At 39.4% G+C, this 17,238-nt stretch overlaps 1 protein-coding gene across 2 annotated transcripts in view; it reads left to right on the forward strand.

Annotated features, from left to right (window-relative positions):
* LOC132816853 (mucin-3B-like) overlaps window positions 1-16,980 on the forward strand; it is a 35,731-nt gene extending 18,751 nt beyond the window's left edge. Inside the window, exons 6-11 of one of the 2 annotated variants that reach the window (XM_060826839.1) lie at window positions 1,399-1,502; window positions 1,643-1,726; window positions 2,186-5,675; window positions 9,420-9,566; window positions 11,116-11,186; window positions 14,131-16,980. In XM_060826839.1, the coding sequence (XP_060682822.1) occupies window positions 1,399-1,502; window positions 1,643-1,726; window positions 2,186-5,675; window positions 9,420-9,566; window positions 11,116-11,174 (3,884 nt within the window). In that variant the 3' untranslated portion in view covers window positions 11,175-11,186; window positions 14,131-16,980. The remainder of the gene's footprint in view (window positions 1-1,398; window positions 1,503-1,642; window positions 1,727-2,185; window positions 5,676-9,419; window positions 9,567-11,115; window positions 11,187-14,130) is intronic. The other variant, XM_060826847.1, reaches the window with a different exon arrangement.
* The last annotated feature ends 258 nt before the right edge of the window (window positions 16,981-17,238 follow it).

Consider the following 17,238-nt stretch of genomic DNA (forward strand, 5'->3'; position numbering starts at 1 on the left):
GTGACATTTGTTGTCCCCATTGTCTTGTGTTCTTTGCAACTCTTCTGACTAGCAGCATTCATTATGTCGTGATCTTTCAGATTCTTTCATTTCCTTATCAAATGTGATTAAATCCAGTTTCTGATAAACAAAGTAACATGCAAAGCATTCAGTGATTTAGTTGATGTGTCTGGGCTGAGTGACAAATGTTGTACGTGTGGCCTATGGCAGACTAGAACACTCACAGATGGAGATTGTGTGGGGGTAATGTTAGGACGGAAACTACCGTCCCGGTGTTCGTTTTGGAGAGAGAGAGAGAGAGAGACACCCGACCAGATTCAGAATACAACCCGCTTTATTTGGGGGAGAGAGAGAATCGTCCGTGATACAGCAAGCTGTCTGGCTTGCTGGAGAAGGCGCGTTCTGCTCTTCTGTTCGGGCTTGCTCCAGTTATACCCCTCGCTGGCCAGTGCTCCAGGTCAGGTGTCCACGTCTGGCCTTCCTGTTGGCTACTCGTTCCCGGGCAAAGCGTTCCGCTCTCTGGTTGGATGGTTTGAGCTGTCTGTCCGTTTGCCTCGGAGCGACCAGTCCCGTAGACATTGTGGGGCCACTGGTCCTGCTTATTTAATTAGTGGTTTACCAGAAACAATAGTTCATTACCATTTAAGTGAGTAGTTTCGATGGTTCAATCGACAGCTCAACTGATCCAATTAGCAATGTCTACCAGTTACAAATTCCAGAGGTACAATTAACAGGCTGTCTATCAGCTAGCCTCTGATCAGATTAGGAGGCCAGCAGTTTCCAGTTCAGTAATCATGATAGTTTAACCATTTCAGGCCCGGTATTAGAAGTACTTGTTACAGTTATAGTTTTCTCCCTCCCTAGATCTAGTGTGCCCACCCCACTAGTACAACTACCCCAACAGTAACTATGAACTTGATTCATTAGCAATGTAGTCCTTGTAGTTAAGGCTTGTTTTTAGGGCAGATTTTAGCAGACAGCACACTGTTAACATGATTCGTGTTGCTGCCTGTGATAAATCTGAGCCTCTTGAGAAGAAATCTAAGCCTGTCAAAACAGAACACTCTTAAATCTGTTAGCATAGTTCAATAGGTAATAGTCTGTCAGAGTTAGATGCTTTTGCTGGGAGCTTAAAATTCTGTCCAGCTCTTGAAGCTCAATGTGAATGAGAGTTGAATTTGTAATTGAAGAAATGTACTTAATAAAGTTGGTTTCCTTTAACTTTTATGATGAATTGTTAGTTTGCATTTTCAAATAGGGTTTTGTGCCGAGCAAGTCTGTAGTTAAAAATTATGAAACTTATACAATCAATATTACATCACTGTAGTAGATTACTGTGTATAGCTATTTGAAATGACAGGAATACTACAGATTATATCTGTTAATTTTATTTTCCAGATACTGACAATACTGCAAGTGAGCTACGCACAGATGGCTACCAATTTAAAACTACCTTAAAAATGTGGAAGCAGCCCAAGGAATTTAAAGAGCCAAAGTTTGTTGTAAGTTAATTTTAACAGCTTGACATTCTTATATACATAACCAGGATTACATTTGCAAGTAGTTTTTTTTATAATGCAAAGTAATAATTTTTAAAGTAAATATTAAGACATCTATGAATTAAACAAACCTCCTTTTTCAGCCAGAAACTATTTTTGAATATGGCTGTCATGACCAGATTTGGTGTATTTCTGCAAAAGAAGACCATCAAAACATGAGTCCAGAGGTATGTTAGTACAGTTTGGATCTTTACATTATTTGTTCATTTAGCTGTCATTGTTAGGATTTCTACAGAAGGAACATTTCCAACAGTCATCTTAACACCAGTTCCTATAAGTAACTTGTCCTCTGCAAACCTGAAACTTTATGTTGTCATGAAGTGTTAAAGTTAGTTATGAAATTAAGAAATAAATAATGAGATCAATTTATGTAACAGTTCAATGTTCTTAAGTCATTTGAAAGTGTTTCACTGGAGGTGCCAGTGTTGGACTGGAGTGGTCAAGGTCTGAAGTCACATGACACCAGGTTATATCCAATGTGTTTATTTGAAATGACGAGCTTTCGGCGCACTACTCCTTCATCATGGGTAGAAGACGCTACTAGCTATCACAGGAACTGGTTGAGTAAAATAGCATTGATGCATTCAAAAGCAAAATGACAAGTTCTTATTCTGGTGTTGTTACAGGAACTGCGCTATAAATACTATCAATCCTACAGAAAAGACTGGAACTGCTTTGTGACTGAAGGGTATGCTGATAGTGAAAATAGTCTCGAGCCTTCGCTGTCTTCAGTTCCTGTAGAGCTGCTCAAAACACCTGATGGAGTACAGAAGCCTCATGTAAAATTATTCAGTTTTGGTCAATCCATTAAAAAAGTGAAAAAGAAATTCCGTGGCAATTTATATGTGACTTTGCCTCCTAATTCAGGATCCACTGCAAGTATTCCATCAGTTTCAAACTCAGAGATGTCATCACCCTGTGCTTTTGAAAAATCGCAATTTGTGGAAGATAAAAAGCAAAAACATGATCCTGTTCCTCCTCCATCAGTTCAATCTGAAACCGTCTCAAGCATCACAAGCACTGTCGAAAACCTGCCAACAGTAGCGGTAACAGCATCTCTTCCAGTTACTCTGAGCTTATGTTCAACAATGGCGAGCTCTGACAAAACAGGCGAATGTCAGCAAAAGCTATTTAGCTCTGGTGCTATTGGTTTTGCTGTATCTAAGTGCTCCAGCTCACCATCCAAGCAAAAAGAATCCAGTATTTCAAATGTTGATATCGGATTCCTTAAGCCCACAGTCACCTGTGGAAGTTCACCGTCATCCAAGTTGCCCAGTGGCTTGTCATTTGCAGATACCTTAGCCAACAATTTAAAGGATCAGCAAGCACTGGCAACATCAACAAGTTTCACATTTGAGAAGCCTGGTTCATGCTGTTTTATAAGAATTCCAACCAGTACTTCAACTTCTGTGTTACACAATAAAACTATATGTGAGTCAACTGGTAAACATACGAAACATCAAAATAGCCAAACAAGCTGCAGCACATCATCCACTTGCATTAGCAAAGTGCTTTTGGATTCAAATGGAACATCATCCTCTTTTCAGTTTGGGAAAGGGAAAGAACAGTGTTCACAAGAAAGCTCACCAAAACCTGATTTGTTTGGTACTTCAGGATTCTTGAGTAGTCAAGTCAAGCCAGCGCCGTCATTATCCTTTTTCAACTCTGGAACTGGAACATTGGATTTTTCATCCAAACCTTTTCCCAGTATAAAATCCACAACCAAATCAAGTGAATCTTTGAGAAACCCAGAAATTCCAGCTTGTCTGACAGGTTCAACTGTTGGAAGAGATGTAGCTAGCCCCTTTAAATTTTTACAAGTACTCCGAAGCAATGTTCCAACTTTGAATGAAGAGCAATTTTTGTCGACTACTAGCAGATCCACCACACCAAGTTTTGATTTTAAATTAGCAGATTCTGGTATTATCAAATCAGCTTCATCTTTATTCACTTCGCCATCATCAGGTTCCTCAACCTCAAGCCGAACACTGTGTGAACAAAGCTGTGTAACATCTCAAAGCGGCTTTAACCCTTTGAAGCATGTTGCTAGTTCTGCTGAAACATCCTCTATTTTCACCAGGACCAATTCAATTGGTTCTAATTCAATGGTTTTTACACCTGCCTTTGGTCAAGAACCCACTTACTCAATCACTCAGCAGCAGAGCACTGCAACACTAGACAGTGTCACCAAAGTGAAGGAGATGTCAACCTCAGAACTGTCAATAAGCACTGAAACAGTTGCTTTAAGAAACTGTAAAGGTTTAACTCCAATCACTCCTCCAGATATTGCAAGAGATGCACCTGACCTTGTTACACTTACCCAAGTATCCAAAAATGATGTTCCTAATTTAAATGAAAAGCCATTTTTATCAACTGTCGGCAGGTCAAAATCACCAAGCTCCGATTCTAAGTTAGAAAATCCAGATGTTGTCCTGTCTCCTCCATTTTTGCTTGCTTCACCGTCATACTCCAATTCCTCATCATTGTCAACTCCTGTTGTACAAAATGTTCTGCCAACTCAAAACAGCGCAAAGCCATTGAATCTTTTTGCTAGATGTGTTGAAACGACTTCTGTTTGCTCCAGGGCAAATTCAATCTGTTCTAATGCTGCAACCAGTCTCAATCAAGGTTGCACACCAACAGTCAGTCAGCAACAGAACACTGTTAGGCCAGCTGATGTTGCCAAAGTTAATGAAATACAAACATCAGAGTTGTCAATATATGCTGAACCATCTACATTTAACAGAGCACATTCATCCGGTTTGAATTGCGAGGATTCGTCACCAGTAGTAAATCAGCAGAGTTCTGAGAAAGCACCACCTGATATTGATTTTGAAACCCACAAACTAAAGGAAACTTTGCTGGCAGAAACATTAACTTCTGAACCAGAAATATTTCACAGGATCGAATCTGCTAACTCTGGCTGTGTGGATTTTGCAGCAGGTTTCAACAAAGTGCTCCCTTCAATCAGTATACAACAAACTCAAGTTCCATTTGTTGATGATGCTATCAAAACTTGCAAAACAAAATCAGTTGAAGTGCCAAAATCTACACAACAATCAGTAATTGGGAAAATTCCTTTCTCGCAACTTGGTAATGCAACATCTATCCCCGAAAATCCTTTGGGGAGATGTAGTAGTGATACAGATGAAGAAGGCAAAAACCCTGTAATGTTTGGTGAACAAGGTTGCAATACTCAAGTATCCCATGTAACTGAAAACCAAGGTTATTCTGATGACCACCAGAGTTCTGTTGTCACTAGTGAGATGGAACATCCAGATAGCTTAACTGCTAAAGAGAGCCCTTATCTTAGCAGAAAGAGATGGACAAATATTGAACCACTAAATTTGTCACACACAGGAGATTCTGCATGTATTCCACAGTATATTGCATCTGTTGCTAGTAGTTTTGCAGAAGCTAGTAATGGTAATGCACAAGAGGATATCCAGAGAATAGCAACAGATTGCTCACTCTTTACTGCCACATCTCCAGTTTTTTGCCCAGTTTTTAAATTTGGTGCGGGTAATGATTTTCAATTCACATTGGGTACAAGTAACCTAACAAATTCTACAGAACCGCAAGAGAAGAACAAGGAAGATTGTTTTCTGTGCAGCTTTACAATGTTACCATCCCCTCCACCAGTTAATGATCCAGCTGCCATCTTAGATGCAGAAAATGTTCTCTTTTCTAACAGAGGAAAGCTGTACAGCTTTGAAAGAATATCCTTGCGGTGGAAGGAGCGAGCATTTGGAGAAATCAGAGTTTTAGAAGATAAAATAACAAAGTTATCAAGATTAGTGATGTGGAATGCCACTAATAAATGCTGTGCCAATCACTGGATCACAAGAGATCTGGAACTAAAGCTTGCAAAGACCAGTAATCACATCTGGACTTGGCATGCACTGGATTATTCAGAAAATAAGCAAGTCCTTGTAGAGTTTGCTGTGCACTTTAAGCTAAAAGAAATGGCTCAGCTGTTCAAACAAGTCATTGAGACAGTGCAGAGCACAACTGGGATTGCTGAGTTAACAAAACAAAAGAATGATCAAAATGGAAATGATGGTCATACTTCACTTGGAGCATCTGAATTGAAACAAGGAGGAAAGTTTCTACGAGGTAAACCTCATGACTCTTTATAAATCTTTCAATACAGCATAATTTTAGTCTGCTGCTCAATTCGCTTGTATATGTATCAATAAAAGAATTAATGGAATGCTTATCCACATTAGTAGTATTTTTAACAACCATAGACATTTGTTTTTATTTGAGCAGCAGTGTAAATCGTTTTTTTTTACTTGAGAATATAAAACACATAATATAACAGCCTAAGTGCTTGGAATTCCAAGTTTTTGGGAGCAAATATAAAAAACATGTTTGTAAAGTTTTTTTTTCCCATTAATTTTTCGGTCCTCACCTCCTTCATCTTGCACTTGACTCCTTGCTGGAAAGGGGTCATCTTATGGCATGTTATTTCCTCCACAGAATGTATCAGCCGACAATTTGACTGTGAAGTACTGATTCTAATCTTTGTTTTTTGGTGGATGACTCTTCCACCTTAGTCAATCACATAACAATGTTATAAGCCAGGAATCAATCACATATTACATTGCTGATTTGAGGGATTCATCTGAGGATATAATACCATCAATAGTTGATGTTGGCTTTCGCTTCAGAAGGCTGTTACAGAGTCATAAAGATGTACAGCACGGAAACAGACCCTTCGGTCCATCCTGTCCATGCAAATCAGATATCCCAACCCAATCTAGTCCCACCTGCCAGCATCTGGCCCATATCCCTCCAAACCCTTCCTATTCGTATACCCATCCAAATGCCCCTTAAATCCTGTAATTGTACCAGCCTCCACCACATTCTTTGGCAGCTCATTCCATACACGTACCACCCTCTGCTGCTGTTCTTACAGTATTTAATAATTGAAGGCACACATTCATCTACATCAGTAAAAGTTACTGCTAAAATGGTTTTTATGATTCAGATGGTGACTGGAGCTGATTTCATTTATTCTATAGTGCTAAAGAAAATGGGTTATGCCTTAGATGAGCCACTTGACAATCATACTACATTTTTCATTCATTAATGGGATGTAATCATAGCTGATTGGGCCAGCATTTATTGCCTATGTCTTGTCCTTGAGAAGGTGTGAATGAGCTACTTTCTTGAACCATTGCAATCCATTTGGTATTGGTACCCCCCACGATGTTCTTGGGGACGGAGACTCTGAATTTTGACCCAGCAACACTAAAGGAACAGCAATATATTTCCAAGTCAGGATGCTGAGTGGCTTGGAGACGAATTTGCAGATGTTGGTGTTCCCATGTAGCTACTGCTTGCCCTTCTAGGTGGTAGTGGTTATGAGTTTGGAAGGAGCTGTTTTAGAAGGATTAGTGAATTTCTATAATGCATTTAGTAGTTGATACATACTACGGCTATTGAATGTTGGTAGTGGAGGATATGGATGTGGTGCCAATCAAGTGAGCTATTATTGTGAATGTTGTCAAACCCCTTGAGTGTTGTTGCATTCATCCAGGCAAGTGGGGAGTATTCTATCACATTCCTGATTTGTGTTGTTTCGATGGTTAACAACGCCTGGGGATCAGAGATGAGTTACTTGCTTAGTCTGTGATCTGCTGTTGTAGCCACAACATTTCTATGACAAGCTGAGTTCAGTTTCTGGTCAATGGTATGCACCAAGATATTGATAATTGAGGATTCAGCAATAGTAGTGCATTGAATATCAAGGGCAATGATTAAGTTCTCTCTTGTTGGAGATGTTCATCCCTGACACTTGCGTGGCACAAATGTTAACTTGTCAGCCCAAACCTAGATATTGTCCAGGCCGTGCTGCAATTGTATATAGACTTCTTCAATATTTGAGGAGTCACAAATGTTGTTGAAAATTGTGAGGTCACCAGTGAATATTCCAACTACTGACTTTACGTGAGGTGGCGGTGATATCATTGATGAAACAGCTGAAGATTGTCAAACCTAGGACACTACCCTGCAGAACTCATACAGAGATGTCCTGTCATAACTTTGAAATTATTTTTCTATTCTACCATCACAATTTGATCTGTGCACTTTTTTTATGAATTTAACCATGGTTTCAAGAAAATATGAGTGTTTTTACTATCATCCTCAATAAGAAAACAAAGAAATGCATATGCTGGAGATCTGAAACAAAATGGATATTAATGCTGAAACTCAGCTGGTCTGGCAGCACCTGTGGGGGGGAAAAGTAGAGTTTTCGAGTCCAGTGACTTTTATCAGAACACATCCTATATCAAAGCAGGAATGGAGCTAATTTTGGATTTTGTGACAAAAACGAAATGCTCAAGAGACAAGAAATTTGAAATAACAGAAAATGTTGGAAACACAAAATAGGCCAGAGATCGTCTGTGCAGAGAAAAATCAAGTTAATTCAAAGTTTGTGAGAAGATTTGTAGCTCGGACGCTCGTTGTTGTGGTTCTGTTCGCCGAGCTGGGAATTTGTGTTGCAGATGTTTCGTCCCCTGTCTAGGTGACATCCTCAGTGCTTGGGAGCCTCTTGTGAAGCGCTTCTGTGATGTTTCCTCCGGCATTTGTAGTGGTTTGAACCTGCCGCTTCCGGTTGTCAGTTCCAGCTGTCCGTTGCAGTGGTCGGTATATTAGGTCCAGGTCGATGTGCTTATTGATTGAATCTGTGGATGAGTGCCATGTCTCTAGGAATTCCCTGGCTGTTCTCTGTTTGGCTTGTCCTATAATAGTAGTGTTGTCCCAGTTGAATTCATGTTGCTTGTCATCTGCGTGTGTGGCTACTAAGAATAGCTGGCCGTGTCGTTTCGTGGCTAGTTAGTGTTCATGGATGCGGACCATTAGCTGTCTTCCTGTTTGTCCTATGTAGTGTTTTGTGCAGTCCCTGCATGGGATTTTGTACACTACATGAGCAAAACAATGTAGTGTGCAAAATCCCATGCAAGTTCTTTGACTTAGTAGCCACATACGCAGATGACAAGCAACGTGAATTCGACTGGGACAACACTACTATTACAGGACAAGCCAAACAGAGAGCAGCCAGGCAATTCCTAGAGGCATGGCACTCATCCACAGATTTAATCAATAAGCACATCGACCTGGACCCAATATACCGACCACTGCAACGGACAGCTGGAACTGACCACCAGAAGCGGCAGATTCAAACCACTACAAATGCCGGAGGAAACATCACAGAAATGCTTCACAGGAGGCTCCCAAGCACTGAGGATGTCATCTAGACAGGGGACGAAAGGTCTGCAACACAAATTCCCAACTCGGCAAACAGAACCACAATATCAAGTTAATTTGCCCATCTGTTTTCCGATCCCTGCCAACTTGGGCAATTAAGGGTGAGAAGCCTGCAGTGCGGAGGGAATAGTGAGTTTCCCTGAATTGGCCAATTATTAGCCAGAGGCTAGGTTCATCTTCCAATTAATGATAATGGATGGAATTCTCAAAGCTGTTGAGCCGATTGAAAACAGGGGGCCTTGCGGTTGTGAAGAAGCAGCAACAGACTGTTCTTTGTAAGCAAAAAGTCTCCATGTTTAATAACTTTAAAAATAGCCTCAACATCGGGCCACCTGCCAGGGAACGTCTCAACAAGGTGGCTTGTGACTGCGTCTGAAGTAGACAGAGAGGTTTGCAATGCTGCTGGGAGGCTGTCTCCAGGAAATTACTGATTCTTGAAACCCCGAGCATTTCTGGTTAATGAACTTTGCTAAAAGGTTCATCGACATGAAACGCAAATTGTTTTTTGTTGCCAAGATGCTGCCTGATCTGCTGAGTATTTCCAGCATTTTCTTTAGATTTTTTTTATGACTGATTTTGCAGAGATGGAAGAAGATGGAGACGATGTGGTGATGCTGAGTGAAGTCAAACCAACTCCAGAACAGAGGGCCCTTGCCTTAGAGCTGTTTCTTCCACCAACCTTCTTCTGTTACAAGAACAGGCCAGGTTATCAAAGCAGTGATGACGAAGGTGTGATTTTAAGTGACATTGTAATTCTGCAAGATTTTGCAATTTATGAATATAAGGTTTACAAAAAGGCTGAAATAAACTGGTGATGGCTTCATGACATTCTAGTAAAGCATCAACTATTTGTCTGCTTCCACTTTAAAATATGAGGAAAATTTTACCTAATGGCGAAAGAAATCCAGAGTCCTGTACTCTCTGGAGACCCATATGCAGTAAAATTTCTATTATCTGTTTCCATGAAAGTTGAAATGTTGCCCTCGACATTGTATTTCCAACATCAACCCCAATGAGCATGAGCACCTAGCTACCTGGAAATTGCACAAATGATAAGCAGCAACCAAGCCCACTCGTAACAGCAAGACAACTCTCTACAGGCCATCAGCTAAAAGTAACTGATGCTCCTTCAATATGATCACTTTTTGCAATATTCATTCAGCAATTTCCAAAACCAAGAGCTGCATTTTCTTTACCTCTGGTGTGTGTTTTAAGGGGTTGAGGGAGTTAGGGATGTGGATAAAACAGGACTGGTACCTAACTCACTCCCATTATTCAGGCACTGAAATCAGCAGCCTGACCACTATATTGAAATATTATGCTTCCTGGGCCATAATGTTGTGGGTGTCCAAGCGGAAATGGGAAGGTTGTGGTTCTTTGACAAAATTTTAAAGTGCAGAGAATGGGGAAAATCATCTGAAGATAATCTGCATGCACCAGAACACTGAATAAACTTCCACCCAAGAAGCTAGTATCTCCCGTCACTCTCCACCTGGACTTAAAACCTCCTGCCCAGTTCCCCTCTGTTTAGCTACATGCCATCTTCTTGAGGCAGGTTTCAGACTGCAGTACCAAATTGTCTATTGTCAGACCTATTGAGCAATCAGATTTGCAAGCAACCTCAAAGGGTGAATCTTACTTCCACTGAGAGGGTGAAAATTCCCCTCTATCAGTTTAGCCCCCCCCCCCCCCCCCCCCTCCAATAGGACTCCAAATGGGACAGGCTTCTTCTAGGCATTGATGTTTCCACTTCCAGATTTGGAGGAGGGGGGAAGCAGGGAACCATCACAACACCGCCACCCTCCTGCACCCACCAAAAAGGACTTTTGCCCTCGTGCAGCTCCCCAGGCAAATTAACTACTGACAGGATTCAAATGCTTGAAATGTAATAGTTAATATCAAAATCGATATACTTTCCATCAGTTGACATTTTTGGTTTACTGGCACGTTCCTAGTATGTGATCCAATGGACAACATTGGATTTTACTGTGATGGGATATATTTGTCATTTCTGCATTTATTTGTGAAGATTGTGGTTTTGTTGATTCTGGAAGTCTTAATACTTTATTACACACCAGCACAACTGAGGTTTTGCTTTATAAATGGCTTTAACCTCTGTCTGTCTGTGTGTGTGTCTCTCTCTCTCTCTGGATTTTATTTTGTGAAATTCATTCATCATGGGCAGAAATATGTATTCTGTATAGTTGCACCATCATTTCTTTGAATGTTGTCAATTTCTGGATAAAAGTGTTTCAATCTTCATTTTGTTCTTCTCCAGAGGACAGTTTTGAGACAGCAGTAAAGAAGCTTTACCCTAACTACAATAAATTCATTTAATACCTTCTCCTGGTAAGTCTCAGCTACTTTTTCACTTTAAAAATTCAGTTTTTTGATATGATCGGAACTTGCAAACTTGTCTTCTGGCTCTGTTATGTGTCTTCTCCTGTCTTATTCTGTACTTGTTTCACAGTGTCACAGTGAAGAGTGACACTCTCCCAAAGATTCATCTCTCGTGACATTGAAATAAATATGGTTTTACGGTTAACTTTATGGGTTTATAGAGTGCATGCTCTCCCTCTTAAAGGTACAGCCTACTTAGCATAGGGCGGCATGGTGGCTTAGTGGTTAGCACTGCTGCCTCACAGCACCAAGGGTCCCAGGTTCAAATCCAGCCTTGGGCGACTGTCTGTGTGGAGTTTGCACATTCTCTGCGTGTGTGCATGGGTTTCCTCCGAGTGCTCTGGTTTCCTCCCACCATCCAAAGATATGCAGGTCAGGTGAATCGGCCATGCTAAATTGCCCATAGTGTTAGGTGCATTAGTCAGAGGGAAATGGGTCTGGGTGGGTTACTGCTCGGAGGGTCAGTGTGAACTGGTTGGGCCGAAGAGCCTGTTTCAACACTGTTGAAAATCTAATCTTTTAAAAGAAAATTTGGAGATTTTAAGTAGAAAAACGTAGGGAAGCTAAATTAAACTGTGTAATTGAACACCAGTATGGACAGAGGAACCCCGATTATCAGAAGGATATGGTGGGTAGTATTTCATTTGGTTAATCAAATTCCAGATAACAGTTTAGCCAAGCATCAGGACCTTGCCTGATAATTGGATACACGGACAATCGAATGCTGGATAATTGAGGTTCCTATGTATTAGTAAAGGTCCTGCTTATTGTCCAGTGTCCTGTCAGTTTTGTGATGCTGTTTTAGAAATGATCTATGAACATATGAAGGAAAGGAACATTGAAGCTCATCAGTACTTATCCACTAAAACTATTCATCCAATTACCTACTGCAAATTCTAACCAGAAAGAAGAAAGGAATGAAACTGTGCGCCAAACTCAGGAAAAGCTGTGGAAAAGAATGCTCAGTGACCTCTAAAAATGAAGCTATCCCAGCAGACCTTAGCTGCAGAATATCTATTATTATATATGTCCCCTAATATGCTGTGATGCTCTTAGCACTATAGAATTTTATACATAGAAATAACCCTTTCATTTTGTATCTAGAAGCTTGAATGTTCTTTATTTCTCTCTTGGAACTGAATTTTTGATCCTGAATTAGGAGCAAGTCGGACCTGGGACTAAGCACCCAATGTGGTCTGATTTTTGTTGCTGCCATGGACATGTGTTCGTGGGAGTCACAATCATCAACCCAAGGAACAATGCAGAGTTAGCCACAGATACTGACCATTCCAAGGCTGGTTGTGTGAAAGGCCTATCTTGGTGTTCTGGCTCAGCTCTTTACAAAAAAAGGCAACAAAAGAAGCCCTTAAGCCCTCACTAACATGGGCCTTTATTGCTCCATTGCCAACCCATGGCTCCCCAACAAACATGTCACTTTCTCGTAATGCACCTCTATGCCAATTTACCTAGTATTCACCACCAAAAGGCCTTAAGAGCCATGCTGAGATTAAACAAAACATGTCTAAATGTACATTGATGACTTTAATATTTGAAAGCCCATATTTAAAATACTCTAATTACTTAATCCCTCATAAACACTAGTACAGATAGTTCTTCTATAATGCGATAGTTGCTTTCTTGTGCAACCCCATTTTATAGAAAAATCGAGCTTTAGAAACAGTGTTGGCGATACAATTTTGTTACAGCCATCACAGGTTTTAAAAGTTCGTGCTTTATAAACTGTTCCCAATTCGTCAAACCTCTATAGTGAATTCACGCTAACGAAACCCACACTGTGGCAGAACAAACTGCAATGTATTCATAGCTCCACATCAAAGACTTTAAACCCAATTGAAGCTGTTAATCAAGCTTTGAACACATGCACCCCACTGTGATAATGATAGGTTGTCATTGAGCACTAATCCAATAATGATTGTTTTCAGGGTTGTATCAACAGGCAGAATGAAATAGCAAACACTATAAATGCTAAACTTATTTTTAATTAAGAAGCAGAGTGTTAAATGGCTTGACAGCTTAACAGTTCGAAATATGCTTAACAATATCTATGTCTGCATTTAACAATCCAAAGCATTTGACCACTCCCAAAGAGCACCTTACCTCTTCGAGAAGGGTCCCTGGACCTATTCAAAAGGGTTCTTTATTCCTCCAAAATGGTACCCTATAAGCATTCTTTTGAAATGTGTAAAATAAGCATTCTTTTGAAATGTGTAAAACCTACAAATCCTATTTTGAACATTCGCTAACAAAAAAAAGGTCAGTTTTTAGGCTGCTTTCCACTTATTTCACAAGTTTACACCTTAGTTGAAAACCTCGCAGGGAGATAAATAAACAAAACTGGATTGGATAAAGTAACATAAGATGCAGTTTTATTTATTTATCTCCCTAATTTTCAAAACTTTGCATTTCTTTGGCATTTGTGACCAAAAATGGCCTGATCACATCAAATGCTGCCATTGTCTTCTGCCAAAACCATCGCTATCTTATTCTGGTCAGCAGCGATAATAAACCGTGGCTTCTTCTTGCTACCAGCAGCCAGCTGATCAAATCCTGTCATTCGTGTTCCACTCTCCTCTTCACAATAAGTACGCAAAGATCATGGACCTTTTAGTCGCATTGTTCGAGACTGTTAATTCAGCCGGTGGTGTTGGTGCTTGACCTCACCTTATTTCTGAATCTGGGTCTGTTTTGATCTTCTCTCTCATCCTCCCACATGCTCTTACCAGGCCAAACATGTCATGAACCAATTGACTAACAATGACTTGTGTGTGTTTTTAACTCTACTTGAATGACTGCTTTTGTAGATGAATAGATAGGGCCAAAGCCAACAGAACCTAATGTATACCTATGTGCTTGTTTATATCTTTTCATTCAGTGCCTTGAATTGAAATCGAAGAGTGCCAAGGATACTTCAAGTACTGAGTGGTTTGAAGTCATGTTTACTTATGTGCTATCCATAAATTAAAGTATTTGTCATTTGTCTGTATAGACTATAAATTATTATTTCTCCATTTTTGCTTTATCTATTGGATATGATAAAATGTTGATTTTTCTATAACTGGATTCTCTCATTACTCCTGTATTTGACCACTCCCAAAGAGCACCTTACCCCTTCCATGTGCCAACTTTCATTTCAAAAGCTTTTAAAACTAATTAGTTTTACATTTTAACATACAAGAGTATATGTCCAGAAGTGTTTCTGTAGAAGTTTCAGACTGAAATCTTGTTCTCTTCAACTTGAGCCTTAGTTGTTGGGACAGCTCATACTGCACTTCTCAGCATGAATCACTGAATATCAATCAGAAGCACAAAACATGGCTGATCTTCTCTTCCCCTTCACCCGGAAATTACCAGTGGCTAATTGTAGAGTCCCATCATTCCTGGGCTAAGCTCATCCTGATATGTATGATTCAGTGTTGCTCTAGCTTGTTCATTACTCTGCTAAACCTTGGAGAATTGTTAACTTTCTATTTGCACTGGTGTTAGCGTTTTGTGGAATTAAATGTGTACACTCTGTCTTGTGTGGCATTGTGGGAGCATGTTGTTGAATTTGTAAACAGATGACCAGGAAAAATTCAGTGATAGTCCAGTAATCAGAACATTAGTACTGCACAAAACATTTCATTCTAATCATGATTAAGATTGGAAAGGAATTTTACCAGGCCTGGTTTATACAAGTCTGTTGTGCTAAAATCTTCCTTAATTTGATATCGACAGAAGTACAATCTTAAAAAGATTTTGTAGGAAGAAATGTAACGAAAGACAGCATTTATCAGCGGCTAAGATTAAAGTAAGAGGAGCAGAATCCGACATTACATGATCAAGTTGGATTTCATTGCATACTTGGAAGCAAAAAGAAAAGATTTCATTGCTCAACTGTGTCTGATTCAACTTGGAGATGTTAACTAAGTAAAGTTCTGGTTTTGAGAAGCAGGGTTAAAATGTTAGTTGCACCACTGTGTCTGACAAAATTATAAGATTATTTATTGTATCAAAACTGGATGTGATAAGATGTTTCTTAGAAAAATATGTTGAAAAAATTCATCAGTGTACAAATATATCAAGTGTACATATTTATGATTTCTGTGGTGATTTTCAAGAACATATTTCAGTTCTTGCTAATCAGTATTTTATGTGGCGACTCAATTCTGGATTAATATATTCAATATTTCTAACTTTAATTTTACAACTTGTTAGAATTGGTTCAAAATATTCTGGTCTGCCCCTTCTGACTGTCAAAGGATTTGGTGAAGTGTTCTTTTTTTCCTTTTGTAAAGATTCTTCGATTGATCTTGGATAGTGTTTTAGAATCAAACAGAAGTCCCAACTCTGAACTGTGTGGGGTACAGTCACCCATTAGTTATTATTCATGAACTACCAAATTAGTAGTCAAAGACTGTGTTCATTAACTAGTTAAGCAGGGGGCTAGAATCTTGAAGGTACAGTACAAATACAAGGTCTATTAGCTCAAGAAGAGCTGCAGTCTACTATGTGAGATAAAAGAAAATGTGCCTCCACTCCCTCTCTAACCAGAAGCCAGAGCTGCCAAACTATCAGATCCTTTTCACAGGGCTGCCTGTGCCTGCAAACTGAACACTGAGAAAATTCAACTACTTCACTTTCATTCTTCAGGGAAGGGAATCACTCTAGATTGATTTCTAATCCATATTATCTGAACGGTCCTTATAATCCTCTAATATATTGCTTGTTTCTAAAACTGATGCCATAAAGAAAATTATTAATTTCTCTGTAAACACATAAATGTTTAGCTTTATAAAGAGAACTTCGTAACGGACTGCATTTATATATAGCCTTTCCCAGGACCATAATCTCACAAAATTGGCATTGAAGCAAAGAAGGAAACATTTTGAATAGATGACCAACCCAGAAAGAGGTTTTAAGGAGCGTCAAAAGAAGCAAGTAGTCTAGGGACTAATTTCCAGAGCTTAGAGCATGGATCACTAAACACACAGACACCTATGGCATAGCAGGAGTACACAATAGGCCAGAATTGGAGAAACAGAACCTTTATAGGACATAAAGAACCCATTTAATAGCTAAGCGTGTAAAGCTTGTTCTTAAATTTAGAACACACTTCCAACAGTGATTATTCTTATAGAAAATATTCCAGGGAATTCAAGAAAAACATGCCAAACAGACAAGTTCAGCCATGGGAGTGATCTGATATCACCATATAATCAATGAAATGTGCATTGAGGGGTCATTTTGACACATCAGACTGGATCTTCCTCCACTGCGCCAAATGTGGCATGTCATTGGAAACAGGTAAATAGGATGGTGATTCCTCAATATCCAGACAGATATTTCTATCAATGAAGTACTCTTTCCCCTTTATTGATTTACATTAACACTTAAAAGAGATGGATTTTTGCAGTATCTCAGGGAGCTTTTGGTTGAGGGAAAATAACTTTTTAGCAAATTTTCATCCTTTGTATGTTTAAATTTTAATGTACTTACAACTGCTCAGACAGAACATCAGTGCAGCAAGATTACAAGGCTACTTGATGACAATTACTTTAGGATGAGGAATTATTTTATATTTAAAAGCAACGGTCTTAATTGTACTCATGTTGAGTGCCATCTGGGTAGGTGCACAGTCTGGCTGAATTATTAGGACAGGCAACCAATATTGCAGTCTCATCTATTTTATGTTATATTTGAACTTAAATGATGCTTTACTATAATAAAAGAATTTTGAAAAGAAGGTTCATATTTATAGTCATTATTGCATGTCACTTGGTTTTCTTTCGTGATTCTGCTCTTATTTTTGCAACACTGGAGCTATAACCATGACTATGATGTCATCCACTCAGTTAATTCAGATGAGTTATGATTTGCATTTGAGTTTAATGTTATAGACTTGGGGTGAGGAGGGACATACAATCCCTCCTCAGGTTTTTATAATGTAGGTAACTGTTCTATTCTTTGATTTATTCTTCTGGTGAAGAAGGAACTTCCCCTA

This window comes from Hemiscyllium ocellatum, chromosome 1 (genome assembly GCF_020745735.1).
Source record: "Hemiscyllium ocellatum isolate sHemOce1 chromosome 1, sHemOce1.pat.X.cur, whole genome shotgun sequence".
Taxonomy (NCBI): Eukaryota; Metazoa; Chordata; class Chondrichthyes; order Orectolobiformes; family Hemiscylliidae; genus Hemiscyllium; species Hemiscyllium ocellatum.